The 22,223-nt window shown below is 38.8% G+C and overlaps 2 protein-coding genes across 2 annotated transcripts; both read right to left on the reverse strand.

Moving 5' to 3' along the window:
* Positions 1-855: 855 nt before the first annotated feature.
* Positions 856-5,576, reverse strand: PEX4 (peroxin4). The gene is made up of 6 exons (XM_022275648.2): positions 5,277-5,576; positions 4,889-4,994; positions 4,035-4,154; positions 3,829-3,957; positions 1,784-1,913; positions 856-1,219 (listed from the first exon to the last, which is right to left on the reverse strand). Exons 2-6 carry the CDS (start codon positions 4,892-4,894, stop codon positions 1,131-1,133), a joined length of 474 nt encoding a protein of 157 aa, XP_022131340.1. The 5' UTR covers positions 4,895-4,994; positions 5,277-5,576; the 3' UTR covers positions 856-1,130.
* Positions 5,577-6,656: 1,080 nt separating this feature from the next.
* LOC111004592 (ENTH/VHS/GAT family protein) lies at positions 6,657-13,996 on the reverse strand. The gene is made up of 10 exons (XM_022275647.2): positions 13,666-13,996; positions 13,029-13,107; positions 11,613-11,711; positions 11,406-11,519; positions 11,013-11,176; positions 10,822-10,903; positions 10,597-10,682; positions 8,690-8,878; positions 7,870-8,366; positions 6,657-7,587 (listed from the first exon to the last, which is right to left on the reverse strand). The coding sequence occupies exons 1-10, from the start codon at positions 13,764-13,766 to the stop codon at positions 6,953-6,955; spliced, it is 2,046 nt and encodes a 681-aa protein (XP_022131339.1). The 5' UTR covers positions 13,767-13,996; the 3' UTR covers positions 6,657-6,952.
* Positions 13,997-22,223: the final 8,227 nt, after the last annotated feature.

The following is a 22,223-nucleotide window of genomic DNA, read 5'->3' on the forward strand; positions in this document are numbered from 1 at the left end:
GTATGTAGGTATATATATATCTGCCAACAATGTCTACCAAATTTAGGATCAATTCAATTCTGTTTTCAAATTTATCAAATTAAATAGATTACGTGAATTTTTGTTTTGCAGTTTATTTTGATTGTGCATGTGACTTAGAAAGATAAAAAGTTGGAGATAGAATTATATGTTCTGATAAAAATATGAAATGCAACTGGTCTAAAAGTTTTTTTTTTTCCCAATTAATGGGTGGCCTTTTCATTTCAAACAAAGGAAAATTATAATAATAAGAGAGTGTAGCTGTAGCATTTCTAAAACATATATGAAATATTAATGGATGGATAAATCACAGACAATCATTTTTGTTTTTTTATTTTTCCAAAACTAAATATCTTGTGATCGCGATCTGATTGGTGTTGCGTATTGGAAAGTCGAAAACACATTCTCCGCTGGAAATAGTAAACATTTTCACTTTGCACCCCAAAAAAAAAAAAGCATAGTTATCCTGTAGAAGCAATATTTAATATATAATACATCTCCAAAAAATATATATATATAATTTATAATATTTTAGAGATCACTTTGTTGGTAATACTCAGAAAATTTTTGGTACCGATGATTCATACCGTAAGATATCATCAATTGATATATTATTCTAATCATCGATCATGACAGAATAAATTATACTATAGAAAATTATCCCAAAATGCTATTCCGGGAGGATTTATACAAAATTTAATTCATTTGAATATTGAACAAAGACCCTCAGTACTTTAAAAAGACATTATTTTCTAACATCATTCTTTTGAAAAATATATAAAAAAATTTAGAATCTAAATTAGGAAACTTCTAAAAAGTAGAAAATAAGAAACAGAGTTATCAATAAAGGGGCCAAATTCTTAATATTGAAGCCAGAATTATCAACACAATAAAAGTTGAGGTAAGAACAAGCACATCTGGACCGATACAGAGCAATCCATCTAGAGAATAAAAAAGGAAGTGAGAAGTGAGAACATACAGAAGATGGAATGTGACTTACTTTACATATGTTGTCTGAATTATCAAATTTGTAGGTGGTGACTGATAACATAATTTGCAGTACGCTTGGTGATTAGCAGCAACATCAAATTCAAATGGTTGGCAATGGAAAATCAGCCCTTTTTGGGCATGGCAGCAAGCCTTGTGTACATCCTCGCCATGGATTGGTATCCTCGGATATCACCCGACCGAAGAAGATTGCCTGTGAAAGCCCACACAATCAGTTAAAATGATTTTTATTTCTACCCTCTTCCTACTTACTGCTGGAATAATAGCTGCTTTATATGTTCGTAAAAAAAGTTGACGAAATCGAGCAACTTGCATCAGTCAGTTTGCCTTCCAGGAGTGACCACCTCCATTCGGAACGTTTAAAGATTTATCTCCAAGGTCCTAAGTTCAAGGCTCTAGATGAAAAACTTACTAATTTAAAATTCTAGTTGCCCCCAGAAGTTGGTTTGGGATAGGGGAAAAGCTTCCCCAAAGAATAGCTGAGATAAGTCACAGGCATAATGCAAAGTGTAGGGTTTCCTGACATCATTTTTTGAAAAAAACGTGCAAACTATCGCATACCTTCGTCACATTTTAACTACATGCAAATTCTTCTCCAAAAGATCAATTTTGGAGTGGCGAAACGCAGTGGCCAGCAAGAATCAGTTTTAAGATCATTTAACTACTTCGCTACATTATCAAATTGTCACGCGCCATTCCAAATAAATAAACATGTAAATCCTGAAAATTCATTGTAAAGAATCCATGTTACACTCACCAGAATCACAGTTCAGCGGGCTATCGGGTTCTGGATGAGCCATCAATGCAATTATAGCCCTACAAACAGATTGCAGAGTCCACGCTGGGCTCCATGCATTCTTCAAAATATCGAGGCAGATCTCACCCGTCTGCAGGAAGATGCAGTGATAAGTGTAAAGTGTGGTTCAACAACCAAAAAGATATATGTTCATATATTTAATCACAGCAATAAAGTGCGTTAAAAATAAGGTTCACTCTAAAAGAAGACTACAATCACAAAAGGAATCAGCTAACGTGAATGGTCACCATTCACCAATATAGTTCTTATTAGCAAAGAATACAAATTGTATTACTTCACCCAAAGGCGCTGCAAGCCCTTCAAATTGCCAATGGCAATCTCATAATACTTTCCACTTGCCGGAGTGCCATGAATTTCACTTGGTGAGGCCCCCTGCAAAGGCTGGAATATGCTAAGTATTAGGGCTCTCACCTCATACCATGGCTAAATCACCCTCCTCCAAGTCTCCCAGTGGTTTACCGAAATCTCTCCCTCAAGGCTGCTGCTCACTTATGCAACGAGTTGTTCTGCAACTAGAATTACACTCATCTGGAAGAAGCAACCCACTAATTACGTCTATCTATTTGTATCCTCTTCATAAAAAAATCAAAGCCCTTGGAGCCCATTTGATAATGTTCTTATTTTTTGTTTCTTATTTCCTCTTTTTTAATAAATAAAAATAGAACTGCATTTGTTTTTGATTTCTTATTCTTTACTTTTTATTGAAAAAAAGAAAGAGAAACATATTTGGTAACCATATCTTATTTCTCGTTCTCTAAAATTTGAAATTTAAAAAAAAAAATTAATTTTTTATATGAAAATTAGTTTTTTTAAATATTGAAAGTTTTTTTGTTTTATTTATTTTTAATATTTATTATGTATTTTATAAGCCAGCGATAAAATAATACTTTTATTTGTTTTGGAAAAAACTAGAAATGGGAATGAGATAAAGAAACTTTATTTTGTAGTTTCTAAAATTTCTATATAATTTTGGAAATGTTTCTTGAGGATTAGAAAAGTGAAACAAAAACCGTTACCAAACGCTTATGTTTCTCAAGAACTGAAAAATTGAAAACAAAAAACGAGAATGTTACCAAATAGACCTCTAACTTCCCACTCGCAATCCCATATAACCTTTGATGGAGAGGTCATTGTCAAACTCCTCCATCCAAACATCCAACCCGATTTCAACTCTACCTCGTCCATGAGGCTCTTCAAATTTTGAGTGCACTCCCCAGTACCTTCAATGATATGGACATCATCTACTCAATTTCTATAATTCACAAGATGATTTGAGAGTCCCAAGACTCTCCACATATGATACACCACAGAATTTCTTTTCCAATATTCCTCTCTCCTGCCTCTATATAACACCTTCTATATATTCTCTCCCTACTCACCATCATGCATGGATATTGGATGCTTAACATAATTTGTTAACTAATTGAGAAAGGTCCTAATGCTGTTAACTCCTCTCCTTTAAACAAGTGTGTCCCCTTCCTCCAATGACTGGCTCATTTTTTTTATATCCGTGTGTCCGGGCCAACTTGCGCACTTCTCGACTATTCACGGGCCAACCGCCTGACCCTACTACATTTGGTTGACAAGGAAACTCGTAGGATATTAAATCGTAGGTAGGTGGCCACCATGGCTTGAACTCATTCTCTCTAAATCCTTTGTTATTTACATTAGCCCCCTCATTGACTACTTGAGCCATCCCAAGACTGCCTCCTTATAATCGTCATCAAAATCTTGTCGCAGGAAAGTAGGTCAGATCTTGTTGGATTGGGCAGGTTCTCTCAAGGTTCCCTCATTTGGGATCCCAGGGGATATCAAAATCTACTAGATATCACCTGGTTGTAACTTCATCAGTTCATGTTAAGATATTATGGGAAATAATGCAGCTATTAGCCAACTAGTTCATGAAAAATAATAATATTAACAATTGTGACTGAAGTTCTCATAATCAGCGTATGATCTAGGAAAAGGGTCACAGCGACTTCTACCTTAAAATGAACATTTGGATGGAAGATTTTTGTCAAGAACCGCACTTGAGGAGGTTGCAATGGATATTGCTCAGGTACAGAAAAGGCAAGCTGGAAGACGCCACCTTCAAAAGGAGTCTCTGATGGTCCCTAAATATTATACATATCGATTATGGTAAGAAACAACTCTTGAATCAAAATTTTCATCTGGATCATCAAGAGCATACCTTGATTAGGGCAGTCCATTTAAAAATATTTGAATCGTCACAAACCAATTGAATATCTGGATCTGCTACCTTTTCTCTTTGAACCTCTTTGTACTCCTTGAACAACCTTGCTCTTGAGGCCTACACAAAATCACTAAAAAACTTATCGATGCAGTTCCAGGTAAGTAGAACAGCCAAATCATTTCTGGAAGCTAATATGTAGTTTCTCGAGCATGCAAAGAATTTTTTTTTGTAATAGCTGTTCAGTGACACACAAGCATGAAGCTAACTGAAATCAATACCATAACCATAAAGATACAAGAGCAAACTAGTGTATAAATTAATGGGCAAATATGAGTAGACGTTCACTATCATACTGGGAGATAACAAAAGGTCAAAAGCCTAACCTGAGAGAAACCATATAATACCAATCACACTAAAACAGTTGCAGATGAATCCAAAAATATATAAGAACTTCTGACGTTATTAACTTCCCTTTCACTCGAGAGATATTGAATGAAGAGAGGAGATTCGAACCTATCACTCATACAAGGAGACACTAGTACATAACTATTTGATCTATGTTCAGGTCAACTCTTAAAGAGACCTTAAAAGTTCCAAAGCGAAGATGAACACGATAAAGAAAAAGAGAATGGAGCGGAATGCCAAATCAATCGCAAAAGTCAGTAGTACAATGCATTGAACATTGCAAACGCCCATTAACAAAATGAACTCAACTCCCACAATCCAATGAGTAACTCCTCCCACAGCAAAACGCAAGTTATGTCTATAAGATCATTATTCACAGTAAAGATTACGATATACACGCAAACAACAATCAAGAGAAAATAATATAACTAATTACAGTTGCTAACCTGCATTATAGATGCTCCCGGACGACACAACAAGCTTCAAGCCTGGAATTCTCAAACCGACGCAATTACCGGCCGACAAACTGCAACCGGCACAACAAAAAATACTCTACACAAGAATAAATCATCATAAGTAAAATCACAAAGATTTGTTGTACGCATAATGGCAAACCCTACCAAAAAAAAACCCAGGTGAAAGAAAGAAAAGGTAATTGATAGATTAGAGAATTCTTTCTGAATGAAGAAACCAGAAACGACTAATTGAGGGAAATTGATAGCAAATATAGACTTCTACAAGCAGAAGAACCAGGAATCAAACTATTCTACTGATAGCAAATTCGACAAATCGAAAATTATACAAACCAAAATCGTAGGAAAAAGAAATACTCACAATCACCAACGAGATCGATTTGTCGTCCAGAAACCAGCTCGGGTTAATTCGGAGATACGCAGAAGCCTTAATCGGAGGGGATTTCTACGTAACGTGCTTCGCGGTAAATCGTATCAACAGCCTTTCGAGACCACCGGCCGTCTTCCTTTTGAGTAATTCGTTCCTCGCGGTGGCGAATCTCGGGAATTGAATTGGTTTCTATTTTTTAAATATTCTTTAATTTGATAAAGGATAAAAGAAGTCGATTTTCTATTAATATTTCCAAACACTAAATAATAATAGTTTCTCTCTCTCTCTCTCTCTCTTTTTCCTCGAACCATTTGCAGATATTGATTCTTCTGACAATCAAACCTAGTCGAGTACTTTCTATTAAATTTCCCTCGACGTTGCATTTCTATTGATACATATATTCATAAGTTGGAGATCGATATAACAAATGAATCGGGCATCGATATTTTATAATATTACAAAATATATGTATAAAATATAAAAATATCAATAAAATCTCACTAATTTAAACGTAGTATTAATAATAAAAAATTTTAACATGAGATAATTATTTATTATTTTAAATTTTTTTATGAATTTTTTATTTTATAATTTAAAAAATATATATCCATCAATATTAATACTTTTCATAAAATTAAGTCTCGAAGTACTTTGAGTTAAATATTTAACACATTTCTTATCTTTTAAGGATTATAGATGGGAGTTGATTTTTTCTTTTTTTAATTCAAAACATAGTGATGTGCAATGATCAAACTATTATATTGACCTTCGATTAGGATTGATGGGAGCTTATAATAAATTTCAACTCCTACCCATATCTGTAATGTAATATTAGAAGGAATAAAAAAACCATTTTTTGATTTTTCAAATATCAGTAATCAAAGATTCAATCTCAATATTAGTTTTTGATGAAACATTAAAGGAGCTTGATGTGTATAAATAATTGTTTTCCAGTCAATCATAACTTATGTTTTAATTAATTTCAGATTATGCTAACTAGAGTCTAGCTCTGCAAATTAAGGTACATATATTTAATTATGAAACTGAGAGTTTCTCACTCAAAAAAAATTAATTTTGGAATTTTCTAAAGAGGATGAAGCAAGACTTTTGCTCGCTTGAGAGCTCAAATGGTCCCGCATTAATATTAATATCTACTGGAGGAACAATGAAGGCAATAATAAATAAATACATCATGCAAGGATCCCATTTTCATTGTGAAATATTTTCTAAAACAAAATGCTGCAAGATCTTCCGTTGTTCAATTTTAATCTAAAAACAGCTTGTTTTGATTTGAATATTTCATAAACGGAAGCTCGAGATACAAATGATTAGCAGGATCATGCTAAAAATTTTATTGATCAAACAACTAAATTGAATCAGAGATTAACTTTACACTAAAATTATTTATTAGAAATGGAAAAAGAAAAAAAAAAATCCAACAGAAGTCCAATTTTAATGAAGGTCTCCCAAGGCTCTTTTCTTTTACTCTTTTTCTCCCTTTTTTCCATCCCTCTACAAGAAATGTACACGATTTCAATACTCAGACAGGAAACAAGAATGAGGGGCCAAAAGCAAATACTATATGTATGCAAATGTAGAACAGGGAGCGGCATAAAATAAAAGTAAGCAAAGGAAAAAAGAAGGAAAAAAAACGCATGGTGATGATTTCACATGCTACCAGCTCTGCCAGGAGGCGATTTCCCAGGCTTGAATTTTGCAATGTCGACGAGGTCCCCGAACAGTTTATCCTCTGGCTTGTTAGCTGGTTTCATGGGAGGCAAATAAGATAAAGCAGAAGCCTGAGAAGATGAGTTGCTCATACTCGTATCGTCTCTAATGGACATGCCATACATCTGCTGCTCAAGATATTGGGGGGGCGCTTGCTGCGGTTGACCGTGGCCATAGCCATACCCAGTGTTGTATTGGTTGTGGTTGCCATACATCTGTTGAGGGTAGTAGGGTTGTGTCATCTGGTTAGCTTGCGAATGTTGCGGAGGCATTGGCATAACCATGTTTTGCATGCCTGGGATCTGCTGCGGGTGCAACCCCAACTGATTGTTCGGATTAACATGGCTATTCATGGTTGGCATGTGACCGCTCGTCATCGGCTGAATGTACATACCTATGCCAACCACCTCATTCCCCATTGACTGAGGTCCCTGGGGGTGTCCGTGCGAAACAATAACCTGAGTAGTTACCTGCATTGATGTCTGAGGGTAATGAGAACCTGCTACTGGGCTGCCATCATCAGTAGACTGAGCTTCCCATGGCGGAGGTGGGAATGCACCAGTTGTTTGCGAACCTGTCACACAACACAACATTGTGTAAGTCTTCCATTGGTTCACGTCGAACTCTAGAACACAAATTCCAAGCAAATGGTATGATAATCCATGCACTAATTAAGACTAAAAGACACATGTCAACAGAACATTAGCATAAAGAACACATAAAACTCAATGAGCAAATATGAATTACAAAGATGGAAGATTCCCCAAGGTTTCAGCAATAACGGAATAAAAATCATGATCAATTCTGGTGGCATTCAAAAGCAAGCCAAGCGTGAAAGAACATGAGATAAGAGTACCATAGACAGGTGAAGGGGGCTGCTGCAGCTGCTGCTGCTGCGGAATTTGACCATTCCAGGGAGAACCTGGACCCTGCATGTACATCGATTGCTCATAATGAGGTGAACCCATATTCGTGGAATTCCCGTTCGGATACATGCCACCTTGTGGAGAGTGAAGATTTGGCTGCTGTTGAAATTGAGAAGCAGGTGGGTGGGATTGCCCGTTGGGGTTGATAGGAGGGGGATTTGCGGGATTAGAGGCATTGTTACCATCAGAGAACATGTCAAAAAGAACAAGAGCATTTTGATCAGATCCAGGAGTATTAGGTTGTTTCTCTCCTCCTAGAGGAACAAGAGCCAATGAATTATCTGCCTTTGGTGAATTGAAGTCACCGCTCAGAAGGTCCACACTGGGTTCAACTCTAACTGGAGGAACTGGACCATTAGTTGCAGAAGGTGTAGGAAGCAACAATTGATTCAGGGTTTGAGAACCTTCACCGGCATTTGAGGTGGCTCTGCAGAACAATTAAAATGTCAGATACACGAACGACATAAACCAGGTAGTCACGACTTAGATGACCAGAACCAAATATTTAAGCATTTGATGAAACCTTACAGACATTAAATCTTGAGAATCAGAAAGTTCAATCAAATACATACGTACTTAGAATTTCAATATTTTAAATGGATTTTGACAACAAAAGTAATTACAACGAACATGTGACTACATTATTCTAAGTAAATGATGAAAAAGAAATAATAATGAGATATGTATTGTACTAGGAATTACCAGTAAATAATGCAAAAGGTATCAATCAATTCTAAAAGACATAATTACTTTGTCTCAGGCTGTTTGCTGTTATCTACAGTGTCAATAAGAGGCCGGTCCACGTCAACGAGTGCTGCAGTAGATTCAGACTTCGGTTTTTGAGCAACAGGAGTTCCAGAAGAAATGGATTCATGCCTCGCAAGTAGCCTCTGCAGATCATCATTAAGAGCAAGTCCTTGGCAGAGTAGTGACTCGTCCCTGCACCAGGGTTATTATGTAATAAACATAAATACATGCATATAGACAATGAGACTTTCCATTTAGCGTTCGTTAATGTAGATTTCATACACTAGTTGTTCTATAATAAGTAGAGCTGAAAGGAACGTACAACCCCCCATAAATTGTTCGAGCAAACTCACTCAACATAACCACAATTAGTACTTCAAGTAGGCCACTAGAAAAGTAGCGTACGTACAGTTAAAACTGTTGGAGAAACAAAGTCGTGCTTATACATGTAATTACTTTCTTTACAAGTGAATTGGAAATATTTTGTAACCACCCTCCCCTCTTTTGTATATTACTTATTTGTCAAAGAAACAAAAATAAACAAATAAAGAAAGAAAGAAAGAAAGACATATATGTAGTACTGTAGTACTGTAGTAAAAATGATCTTCTGAGAATGAAATAAAATCACATTGACAGTTCAAACCAAAAGGACATCTCAAACAAATATTGCCGTTCTATTACTGTTGTTTTTATCATTATGACGATGATGAAATAAAACTTTGAAGCATATTATATGAGAATTTAACTAGAATTGGTGTACTACTAATGTACCACTTATGATGGCTCATCCAATAATCTTTGCTATTTCGAAGGAAAAGGGCATCTCAACCTTTGAAGCTTGGGATGCTACTGGAACCAAAAGTTGCAAATTAAGCATTAGAAGAAATCCAAAAGATGAGCAGATGGAGGATTCTGGGCACAATGCCTAAGTGGAATTTACCCCACTGAAAGGGAAAGTGGGAGAAGGCCGTGGCTTCAAGATTGGGAGTTTTCTCAGATGCCTCTTCTTAAAATTAACAAACTCCAATGTACTGATGAGTAAAAAAATGAGGATGAGAATCTGAAAGCACCAAGGTTCCAAGAATTTTTTTTACTATTTATCATGGAGGGTTGAATACAGCAGAAAGAATTTAAAAGACATGCTCCTAAAACTTTTCTCCAACCGAATCAGTATAGTGTTGTGGAGCTGAAAGAAATGTTGAACATTTCTTCTATCACTGCTGTTACAGTATGAAATGCAAGGAATTCTTATTGGAACGAGTTCACGTGTCCTGGATATTGAGGAAAAAAATAAAGGAGAATATGGTTCAATTTTTGTGCGGCCATAGATTGAACATCTCTTCTATCACTGCTGTTACAATAGGAAATACTGGGAATGCTTATTGGTAGAAAGTTCACATCTCCTGGGTCTTCAGGAAAAAAGCAAAGGAGAATATGTTCAATTTTCGTGCGGTCATAGATTGAGGAGAGGAAATATTTTGAGGAGAAATATAGTAAAAGCAATCCTATAGAATATTTAACTGATGGGAATTCCAAAATTTTAGAAAAAAGGAAAGGGCTTGGAAAGAAGTGGTTGACATAGCTAAGTTACATACTTCTCCATGGTGTTCTTTATCTAATTCTTTTTGTAATTACTCTATTGTAAGGATTAAATCGATTTGGAGCTCATTTCGTGAACTCCAGTATAGAAAGTGAGTATGTTTTGTAACTTTTCACTAAGTCAACCAAAAAACATATATTTCCTCGTTAAAAAAATAATGAGCATATTTGTGGACGCGCAAATGGGAACAATTTGTGAATGCAGAAAAAAAATAAAATGTCAATAGTAGCAGTAACATGGGTTTCAAAAAAAAAGTAAAAAAAAAAAAGCAGTAACATGCAGAAGAGCAACTATAAGTAGGAGTCCTTACGCAGTCGAGTTAACAAGGTGAACCACCCTCTGCTTGTAAGTACGGCACTGGTCAACCAAGTCAACAATAACCTCCTGTCTAATTGCCTGACAGTATGAGAAACCCCAACATGAATAGAGTCAATAATCCAGACAATGTGTGATTTGACGGAAGAATAAAAAAAACATCCCTAGTATGACATGAGATATAACATATTTTTGCTTTCATTTTAAACTAACAAAGTACCTCTTTATTCCCTGGTTCACATGCATTAAGCATTTCTGAAAGGACATCCATAATTCCACGGGCATTTTGGATTTCAGTCAGACTGAAAAGATGGAACCAAAATCAGTTCCGTAGTTCCATATTGACTATATTCATAAAATGAAAAGGCATCCAATGATGCTGGAGAATGAGAATAATAGTGGTTTGTGCACCTTAAGGTCGGAAACTCAGACTCTGCAGAGGTCTCAGCACCATCTTGCTGATTCCGATCAGCATTCCGCATATTTGGAGGATAAGATGCCAAAGGTTGTGTCTGCGGAGGTGTGAATACAGGTGCAGAGCTTTCGGATCTCTGGGGGAAGACTGCCCCAGAACGCTGAAACAAAGAAGGTATTGACTCACGTGCTGTTGTCATGATAGCCATCAGAAGATGGTGCATGAAAAAAAAGAACTGAGACATGCGCACAGTATTGCAAAAATGCCAGAAGTTCAAAGAATAAAGCATTTCTAAAGATTTTTTTTTTCTTAAAGCATTTCTAGCATTTCTAAAGAATTCAACGAGTCTCAATGAGAAATGTTGTTAAAAATTGTCTTATGACACTTACCAACAATTCCTGGTATGCGGCATAGTATTGTGGATATCTGGCCCTAGGTCCTCCAAAAGCCTCTTGCCAAGTATCTATCAGAATCAATATCTTCTCTTTGACCCGAAAATCAGGCTACAGCATACCCATAATTACTAAGAGGTTAATTTTGAAATAAGAACAGGTGAAACAAGAGAACAATCAAAATATTCTAAATAAAACTCCTACCTTCTTCTTCACCATTTTTACCATCTCATGAAGTAGACCCTTCTCTGCCACATGCATATGGACAATGTCCCCACAATTCTTAATGATTGTTTCCAACAGCTAGAAAGCAGAGATAAGACAAAATCAAAAATCAATTTAAACTTCTAAAACATAGAATACCAAGATTTAGTAAAGTGAACATCCCTGCAGGAAACAAAGCAACGCAAGCTTATCAAGCGGATCAGCAATTATAACGAAATCAAATTAGTAACTTCCTGAAGAAATTATTGCGGTATCTTGAGGTAGTATCTCATCTCATTATTCTCCTTTCAGTAAATGGAAGTTGGAACCAAAAATAAATCAGTATAATCTTCAACTGGAAAACTGAGTTTTCTAAGCTATTCCTTTTTCTCCCCTTTTAGGAGATGTAAGCTTTCCGTTAAGCAGAATTGGTATACAAAAAAGGTACAGAGAAATGAGGCATATCCTCACAAGATTTCTGTGAGCAAATCCTAAATAAATGATTATCCTAATACTAGATGGAAAGGGTATTTAGATGGAAATAGTCTAACCAAGGACTTCTTCATCTCATTGTTCCTGTCATTGTGGCCAATTTGAAAGCATACTTGTATATAATCTCCCTATTTCTAAGGAACACTGACCCTCTATTACTTTTGAGTATATATGCATCTTACTCCAGTATCAAAGAAATTGTTCTGTTTTTATGCAAAAACGTTTATTGTACCCCTAGCAGATAACTCTAATACTATACGAGAAGCCAAAAAAAAAAACACTGTGCACCATGGAGTCCTATACTAAAAATCCATTGCTCTTCAGTATTACCAAAGTGCAAAACAGGGAGTTATAGTTAATGCATGGCTTACTATATTTGGTAGCTAATGAACATATAAACATATAATATACCATGAGACGAGAGAACAAATTTTTTTAATATGTTACTAGTTGCAGTTTTCCTTATCAATGAAATTGTTTCTTATAAAAAATTAAATTAAAAAAAAAAAACTATTTGCGGTTTTCATGCATCCAATCAAAGCAACCTAAAACCCTAACTTACACAAGAGTCAATGACAGCGATTTAACCATGACACGATCCATTTAGAACAATCATAAGACAGACTCATAGTAGTTGCCTCCACTATAACAAGGAAGAACGATTCAGGAGATAATATGGATTTTTTCTTCTTTTGTGGTGAGAAAGAAGATAGCATCCACGCCAGACAACAAACAAACATCTTCTTTGATCGTTTTAAGAAACAAAATCCGAAACTAACATGCGGCATAGATATTGATGTCCAATTAGTCAACAATTGGGCAGTAAATAGAGTAAATAATTCCAATAATCTCAATATGACACCCGACACCGAGTGCATAAAAATAACAAAACAAAATTAAAAACAAGTCGATCTTAGAACTTACCGTCAGGGCAAGAAGTTGAACCTTTGAGTTCTTACTTCCAAGTCGCTTCTTTATACCTTTAACAACATCTTTCGCTTGCCTGAAAATTTGCCAATGGAATAGTGAACTCCAAGCTTAGAGGTTAGACAAAAAGAAGTAACAAATCAAATCCAACGCCCAACGAAATAATGGAAGCATCGTTAAATCACTCCTCCTCGAGAAATCAAATTAAACGAAAAATTGACAGAAAATCCCCAGCTTTAGTCAGCAGCAAGAAATTACTCGTTCACTTATGGGGATGCATGTATGGCCGGTTGCTGAGTCGTAAATTATAATTTCCAATTGAATACATAAAAAGAAGACAGGGAGGAGGGCAGTTTCCATCCAGCCCCTCTTGAATCTTCAGACGGTAAATACAATAATTTCAAAATCCCAAAAGCAGAATTCCAGTTATCATTTATTTTCGCGCCGAACAAATTCACAGCAACCAGACACAAAAAGTAATTACATCCAAATCGAAACAATTCTTCCGCTCAATCATTTAAACTAGCTCACAATAAGAACGGGCAACATAACACCCTCAGACTGAAACGTTTACGACAAAAACAAGGATTGAAGATGAAAAATGATAAAGCTAACAATCGGAAGAAATGCATACCCAGGGTCATGATTCAGCATATCACAGATCTCGATGTTCATCGCCCAATCGGGACCAATCAACATATCGCTCGTAGCACGTGCCACCACGGAATTCACCATCTCTCTTCCGCGCAAACAACACTGCCCGATCGGAAGCAAAAATTCCTATTCCGGCAACCGTAAAAGTTTCCACCGGCGATGGCAAACAGTTTTCCGGCTAAATAGCTGAATATTCCGTCTCTCTCTCTCTCTATCGAACGCTCTCCGGCCGCGAGATCGCCAGTAACCCCCCTTCTCTCGACAAACAATACTTTTCCCTTTTTTTCTTTTTTTTCTTTTCTTTTTTTTTTTTCCTTAAGACATTTTAGCTTGCTTTCGCATAGGCATAGATGGAACTAAAATGCAAGACCAGTAAAGTAGCGCCACGTGTAAAACAAGGATCCACTTCCGTTGTATTGTACTGTGGTGGAGGACTTTCGTTCCGTCGGCTGAACCGGCGTATTTTTCATCAAGCGGTTCCTTGTGTTCACTTTATATGGGTCGCACCGGCTTTCATTAGAGAATCATCCAGTGCGACGCGACCATTGAAGTTACCCAATCATTGCTTAATATTTTAAGCTTCTCTTTTAATTTTTTTATTGAAATTAAATTTAATAATTGTTTTAATCCTTTCATCCAACAAATGAGATTTACTTTTTTTTTTCTTCTTTTACGTTTTCTTGAAACAATGGCAACCTGGGAGATCTAAATTTCAACATTTGAAAAAGGTAATATTTGTTCTTGTTTAAAAGTTAAATGTCTTTGTGCTAATAGAACATCGTGGATTAAATCCCGAGTTATTGCGAATAAAAAATGAAACGATGAGATTATGGAAGTAAATATTCTCGCATTTGTTGCTACTGCTCATTCTAGTTCCTACCGTCTTTTTACTTATAATATACCTAAGAACAATAAGTCAAAGTGATTAATTTGAATTAACCTTGACTTTTTAGTTCTTATCAATGATTGAAGATAAGAAAAATGAAAATGATTAAAATTTCGCGTCTTAAATGAAATTGGCGGACTATAATTATCATTATTCTACGATGTAACCTACAAAAATAACTACACTCATATATTCAAGTCAATTATTTTCAATATTATCTCGAGACAACCTACTAATCATGTCTCTACCTAAATATGATAATAATTCTCTTATTTATATTGGTTGTAGATGGGTCACTGGGAGGTTATTAAACTCTTTTTTTTTTTAGAAATTACAATATAGGTTCCAACGATTGGTAGGGGATATTTTGAGATCCAAAGTTGGTTGACTAATCCTTATTTTTTCTAACATTTCCTGTTTTTTAAGCTCACTTGGCTTCAACTCTCAAGTTCTCTAGACAACTAGCACCTTTGTGGAAGGTCGACTTTTGGCTTCTACTATCTCTAACACTTATTTTATCCTTTCAGTCATGTTTGAATGTGTCGAACGGATCATACTCACACCAACGTATTCTCTAATAAATAGATTCTTCCTCTAACACAAACACAGTTCAAGATTTATTCTTTGGTGAACTTAAAAAAAAAGTCGTGACTTGTACATTAAGTTATTTATCAATCCAATTATAGTTTCAAATATTTTTTTTAAGTACAACAACTTACGATATTTTATTCGATAATAGGTATATTAACTAATAAAGCTATGAAATTGGCTATAGTTTCAAATATTAATCCTCTCATTCATAATATTGGAAACATTAAAAAGAGATGTAAATAGATTATCTTACTTTATTTATCTTATTGTTATTGTGTACCATATTTAAAAACAAAAATATATGGTTATTGTATCAAATTGACAATTTAGAGTCTATTTGATCACGATCTTGGTTTTGGACCGGGGCTTTTTTATTTATTTATTTTTTGAATGTTTTCTATGCTTATTTTTCTATTCTTAAAAAAAACAATATATAACTGTTTTTTATATAAACTATTTTTCGTACGTGGTGTAGCGGGACTCCTTGTCGTACGAGATTTCTAACGTGCAAACGGATATTTTTAGTGCACGGGGGTCACACTACCCTCTGCCAGTCTGTCACTTCTATTGACTGCCATTGACAGGCCACAATATGTCTCTCGGTGCATGGTAGACATGCAACCTTTATCCTCCCATAATCATATACTTTACGCTGTCTCTAGTCCCTCTTCGGCTCCTCAAATCTGACATGCTTCCTGTCACAATCGCACCTTTTCAAAGCAGCTCGAGCGATTGTGCGGCACTTACTCTAGCTCAAACGAGCAAGTCAGCCAGGAAAAACTGTAAGTTGCGGACAATCTCGGTCGTGGGTCTAGCCTCCGCTCACGTTTTAGGAGAAAATTGGTTTTAGAAAACGTGAGAGAGAAAAACAGTTGAAAACATCTTTAAAACAAACATTGTAGACATTGGATGCAAGAAAGCTTTGATTGCAAGAAAGTATACAACACTTGGTCGGGGGAGGTTTGATGACTACTTGGTCCCCCCTAAGGTACATTATAAAGCATTTTTGGTGTGGCAGGTGTGGACGTCCTAAGTGGCGAGGAGTCACTCGGTGGCCTACAGGGCTCGTGTGAACTCCGATTGGCTTGAAATTTGGCGTGCTTACATATCTTACTAATACACACCTAGTTCCAAAGCCGCTCGGCCAAATTCCACCTACAACCCCAAAAACCCGATACAAGAACATTACACTAGAAAGCTTTAAAGACATGAAAGGAAAGCGAGTGGTGAGGATGGTTTGGACATGCGGCCATGGGTAACACTCCCTGGACAAGCATGCCCACAACATTCTCCCCTACTTAAACGGTTGACGTCCCTGTCAACTGCTGCAACTTGAAGTCCTCGATCTTCGTCTTCCAGGCTTCAAGGTCTTCTTCTCGTTCCCAGCTGGTCTCTGCATCAGGTAGGTCCTTCCATTTGACGAGGAATTCTCGAACTTTTCGAACGGGTCTCCCCACCTTTCTGGTTCTCTCTGCAAGGATCTCTTCTGCTTCTTTGTCTTCCTTCCGTTTGAAGTCGATGGCGGGCCGCACAACAACATTGCGTTCGTCATCCTCAAGGTCGGGGTGGTAAGGTTTTAAATTGCTCACATGGATTACCGGGTGGATCTTCATCCAAGCTGGTAACACCACCTTATACGAGACACTCCCCACCTTCTTAACGACTTCCACGGGTCCCTCGTACTTTCTCACGAGTCTCTGGTCTTTGCGTCCTCGGAAACGAATCTGTTCTGGCCTCAGCTTGATAAGAACTTTGTCGCCTACTCGAAATTCGAGAGGGCGTCTCTTGCGGTTGGCCCATTTCTTCATATGCTTGGAAGCTTTCTCCAAATATGCTCGAGCAATTTCTGTCGTCTGCTTCCATTCCTTTGTGAAGTTGTGGGCTTGAGGACTTTTCCCCGCATACGGGTGGTCAAGAATATGTGGCATAGACGGCTGTCTTCCGCACACAATCTCAAAGGGGCTCTTTCCTGTTGAAGAACTTGTCTGGCCGTTAAAACAGAATTGAGCCATATCTAACAGCTGGACCCAGTTCTTTTGTCTGGCATTGATGAAGTGACGCAGGTATTCCTCAAGCATGCTGTTGAATCTCTCTGTCTGACCATCGGTCTGTGGGTGATAACTCGAGGAAATGTTCAAGCTTGAACCCAGAATAGAAAAAAGTTTCGTTCAGAAGGTTCCTGTAAATCGGTCATCACTGTCGCTAACGATGCTCGTCGGAACTCCCCATAGTTTTACTATATGTTTAAAGAACAACTGCGCCGTCAGCTCGGCGGAACACATCTTGGGAGTCGGAATGCAAGTTGCATATTTGGAAAATCGATCGATAACGACAAGAATGGCTTCATGTTCTCCTACCTTGGGCAAGTGAGAGATGAAGTCGAGCGACACACTCTCCCATGGTCTCGTAGGAGTTGGTAGGGGTTCAAGCAACCCTGCTATTTTAGTCCTTTCTACCTTATCTTGCTGACAGATAAGACAGGTCTTCGTGTATTGCATCACATCTTCCCGCATACTTGGCCAAAAGTACCCCTTTTTCAGCAAGGCGTAAGTCCGTTGCCACCCCGGGTGACCAGCCCATAGAGTATCGTGACACTCATGTAGGAGCTTCTTTCTCAGGTCTCCCGTTCTTGGCACGTACAGTCTGTTTCCTCTTGTAAATAATAGGTCCCCTTCAACCCAGAACTGGCAGGTCTTCCCGGTCTTAGCCAGCTCGACCACAGTTCGGGCGAATGGGTCTCTTTGAAGATATTCTCTAATGAGGTCACGGATCGACCCGTCCACTTTGCTGGTGTGAATGTGGGCTAACATGCACAGGGCCGCATGTTCTTCTTTACGGCTAAGAGCGTCGGCAGCTTGGTTGGACTTTCCTGCCTTGTGTTCAAACTTAAAATCAAACTCGGCTAACAATTCCTGCCACCTGGCATGTTTGGATGTTAGCTTAGGCTGATTGAAGAAGTGGCAAATTGCACTGTTGTCCGTCTTTACCACAAAATATGAGCCCAACAAGTACTGCCTCCAAGACCTGAGGCAGTGAACGACTGCTAGCATTTCTTTCTCTGATACGGTATAACGTCGTTCCGCATTATTCAGCTTGCGACTTTCGTAAGTGATCGGGTGACCGTCTTGGAGAAGGACACCACCTAAAGCGTAGTCTGAAGCATCCGTTTCTACTTCAAACGGCTTCGTCACGTCGGCTAGCCCAAGTACTGGGCCTTTCATCATGGCCGCCTTTAGATCTTCGAAGGCGTCCTGACTTTCCTTCGACCACATCCAGGTCATTCCTTTCTTCAGTAACTCTGTCATTGGGGAGGCTCTCCTTGAGAATCCTTCGATAAATCGTCGGTAGTAGTTGGCCAACCCTAAAAAGGAGCGCAACTCGGTCACAGAGGTAGGGACTCTCCATTCTTGGATCGCATTTACCTTATCTGTGTCCATACTGATTTGCCCCTGTTCGATCACGTGGCCAAGGAACGTGATCCGCTTTTGTGCGAACGCACACTTTTCCTTCTTTACGTATAACTGATTCTGCCTTAGTTTGTCGAAGACCAACCTGAGATGGATCTGGTGTTCTTTCAGCGTCGGACTGTATACCACTATATTGTCTAGATAAACTACCACAAACTGATCGAGATGTTTGTGAAAGACCTGATTCATCATAGTACAGAACGTGGCAGGGGCATTCGTTAATCCAAAAGGCATCACGAGGAATTCAAAAGCCCCATACCTCGTCACACAAGTAGTTTTAGGCTCGTCACCTTCTGCAATACGCACTTGGTAGTAGCCCGACCTGAGATCCAATTTCGTGAAGTATTTAGCTCCATGTAATTGATCAAACAGGTCGGTTATGATAGGGAGGGGATACTTGTTGCGAACCGTGACTTTGTTGAGGGCTCTATAGTCAATGCACAGACGCAACGTCCCATCCTTCTTTTTCTGAAACAGCACAGGGACTCCGAAGGGAGCTTTAGCTGGGCGGATGAACCCAGCGTTTAACAACTCATCTAGCTGCTTTCGGAGTTCGGCTAACTCCGGTAGAGCCATCCGGTAAGCATTCTTTGCCGGAGGTTTAGCTCCTGGAATGAGCTCGATTTCGTGGTCAATCCCTCGTCGAGGAGGTAAGGTCTTCGGTAAACTATCTGGCATTATGTCAACATACTCTTTCATGACAACTTGAATTTCAGGTGGGACATCTCTTGTCTCCACCGGCTGTTCGACCATCGGAATGGCCATAAAGGTAGGTTCCTCCCGGTTGAGGCCTTTCTTCAACTGTAACGCGGATATCATCCTTATGCCACCAGGTTGTTTGATGCTAGCTGTGACCACAGTGGGACTATTACTAGTGACAATCATACACTTGACCAGAGGCATCAGTATGACTTTATGTTCGATGAGGAACTCCATCCCCAGTACAACGTCGAAGTCGTCCATGCGAACTACTACGAAATCGACACTGCCTGTCCACGTCCCCAATTTCAACATCACTCTTTTAGAAACTCCTACAATGGGTAGAGCTTCGGAGTTGACGGCCTTCATCTTACCCGTATCCTTCTCAATAGTCAATTTCAGTCGGCGGGCTTCCTGTTCTGATATGAAGTTGTGGGTTGCACCCGAATCCACCATGGTGCTCTTTGCGGGGTTACAATTGATCGTAGCATCTACGAACATAAGCCCCTTTTCGGACGTTCTTTTGGGTCCATTGACCCTCTTTTGAATGGCAGATAGGAATTTTAACGCCCCCATTCTAGGTGTTTCTTCGTCTTCTTCCTTCTCACAATCCGTTTCGACTTCAGGTTCATTGCACGACTGAACGGATGCTTGAAGGGCAGTAAGGGCAGCTCGGTGTGGGCATTCAGCTACCCGGTGGGGACCTTTGTACAAGAAGCATGACATCGGCCTTTGAGCGTTTTGACTTTGTGGATAGGGTCCTCGGGAAGGACCGGGATTCGGGCCTTGAGGTCTCTTGTCAGCTCCCCCACTCTTTGGGGTAAAGGGTTTGAACGTCTTGTTTCCCCCAGTGGGGTTTGTAGCATTCTTTTTCGGGTGGGATGGTTCACTGTTATAGTCTAGCAATCTTTCGGCAGCGGCCATGGCGGTGGCAAGGTCTTGTACCCTTTGTTCATACAGCTTGGTTCTGGCCCACGGTTTCAATCCTTCGATAAAGACGAACACCTTGTCTTTCTCTGACATGTCGCGAATATCCAGCATCACGGCAGAGAATTGTTTCACGTAGTCCCGAATTGTTCCAGTGTGTCGGAGTTCACGTAGCTTCCTTCTAGCCATGAACTCGACATTGTCGGGGAAGAACTGACCCCTCAATTCTTTCTTCAGGTCATCCCAGCTATTGATCGTGCATCGACCATTCTGAATGTCGTTGACTTTAGATCTCCACCACAGCTTTGCATCATCAGTAAGATGCATGGTGGCCAAAGTCACTTTCATCTCTTCTGACGTTGTCCCCGTAGCCTTGAAGTACTGTTCTACGTCGAACAGGAAGTTCTCGAGATCTTTTGTGTCTCTATTGCCATTAAATGGTTTGGGCTCTGGGACCTTCAACTTGTTGAACCCCATGTTCGCTTGGTTGGGAGCCTGATTTCCCACGGCTCGCATGGTTATGTTCACTCTAGTGCTTATTTCAGTCATCTCAGCTCGGAGGGTGTCGATGGTTACTTTGAAGTCTTCTGTCATTTCGTTAAACAATTGCATCATTGCGGAATGCGAGTTGTTTAACTCACCCATACGTACTTATATCTGTGTGTTTGGGTTCATGGAACTATCTCCACGTTCGAAGCTACCAGGACGCGTAGCTTTGCTTTCTAGGGTCTCAACCCTCATGGCTATATCTTGTATCGGCAACCCGTCTACACGGGCATTCACTGTGTCTATTTCTCCAAACTTCTCGGAGAATTCATCAACTCGCGCCTCCAGCAGACGGAGGGAATCTGGGACTTCTCTTAGGTAGAGAAGTTGTTCTTCTATCTCTACCAGTCGGTCGACGTGCGACTTGCTTAGTTGTTTTGTCGCCGACATGGTTCCAGACTTTTTCGGGTCGAGGAGCTAACTAAGCTCTGATACCACTTGTCACAATCGCACCTTTTCAAAGCAGCTCGAGTGATTGTGCGGCACTTGCTCTAGCTCAAATGAGCAAGTCAGTCAGGAAAAACTGTAAGTTGCGGACAATCTCGGTCGTGGGTCTAGCCTCCGCTCACGTTTTAGGAGAAAATTGGTTTTAGAAAACGTGAGAGAGAAAAACAATTGAAAACATCTTTAAAACAAGCATTGTAGATATTGGATGCAAGAAAGCTTTGATTGCAAGAAAGTATACAACACTTGGTCGGGGGAGGTTTGATGACTACTTGGTCCCCCCTAAGGTACATTATAAGGCATTTTTGGTGTGGCAGGTGTAGACGTCCTAAGTGGCGAGGAGTCACTCGGTGGCCTACAGGGCCCGTGTGAACTCCGATTGGCTTGAAATTTGGCGTGTTTACATATCTTACTAATACACACCTAGTTCCAAAGCCGCTCGGCCAAATTCCGCCTACAACCCCAAAAACCCGATACAAGAAAATTACACTAGAAAGCTTTAAAGACATGAAAGGAAAGCGAGTGGTGAGGATGGTTTGGACATGCGGCCATGAGTAACACACCCTAGACAAGCATGCCCACAACACTTCCCACCCCCATTTTACCTTCAACATATGTGAAAATCACATTTAATGATATTTCGAACGAAAATAATATCCATGTCAGATATGTTTATTTAGAAAAGGAAAATATCTCATCTCTCCAGTGCATGGAAAAGTAGTTCCACTGGTTTACTCAAATTGTATTGGTGAGTGGGTTGCTTAGCCTACTTTTTAATTAAAATGACAACAACGAGGCCACGCAATTAATTATATTCCGAAATGTCCAGCCCTCTGATGTCGGAATAACACGGCATCTTCCAGAGGAAACTTTTTAATCCTATAACTTTATCGCGAGATTGAGCGATATTTTTTTTTCAATTAATACATTGTCAATTTTTTTTAGTATATGTCACGCTATGCTTGTTTTGACAATTAA

This window comes from Momordica charantia, assembly GCF_013281855.1.
Source record: "Momordica charantia cultivar OHB3-1 chromosome 8 unlocalized genomic scaffold, Mcharantia_2.0 BLBB01000008.1, whole genome shotgun sequence".
Lineage (NCBI taxonomy): Eukaryota > Viridiplantae > Streptophyta > Magnoliopsida > Cucurbitales > Cucurbitaceae > Momordica > Momordica charantia.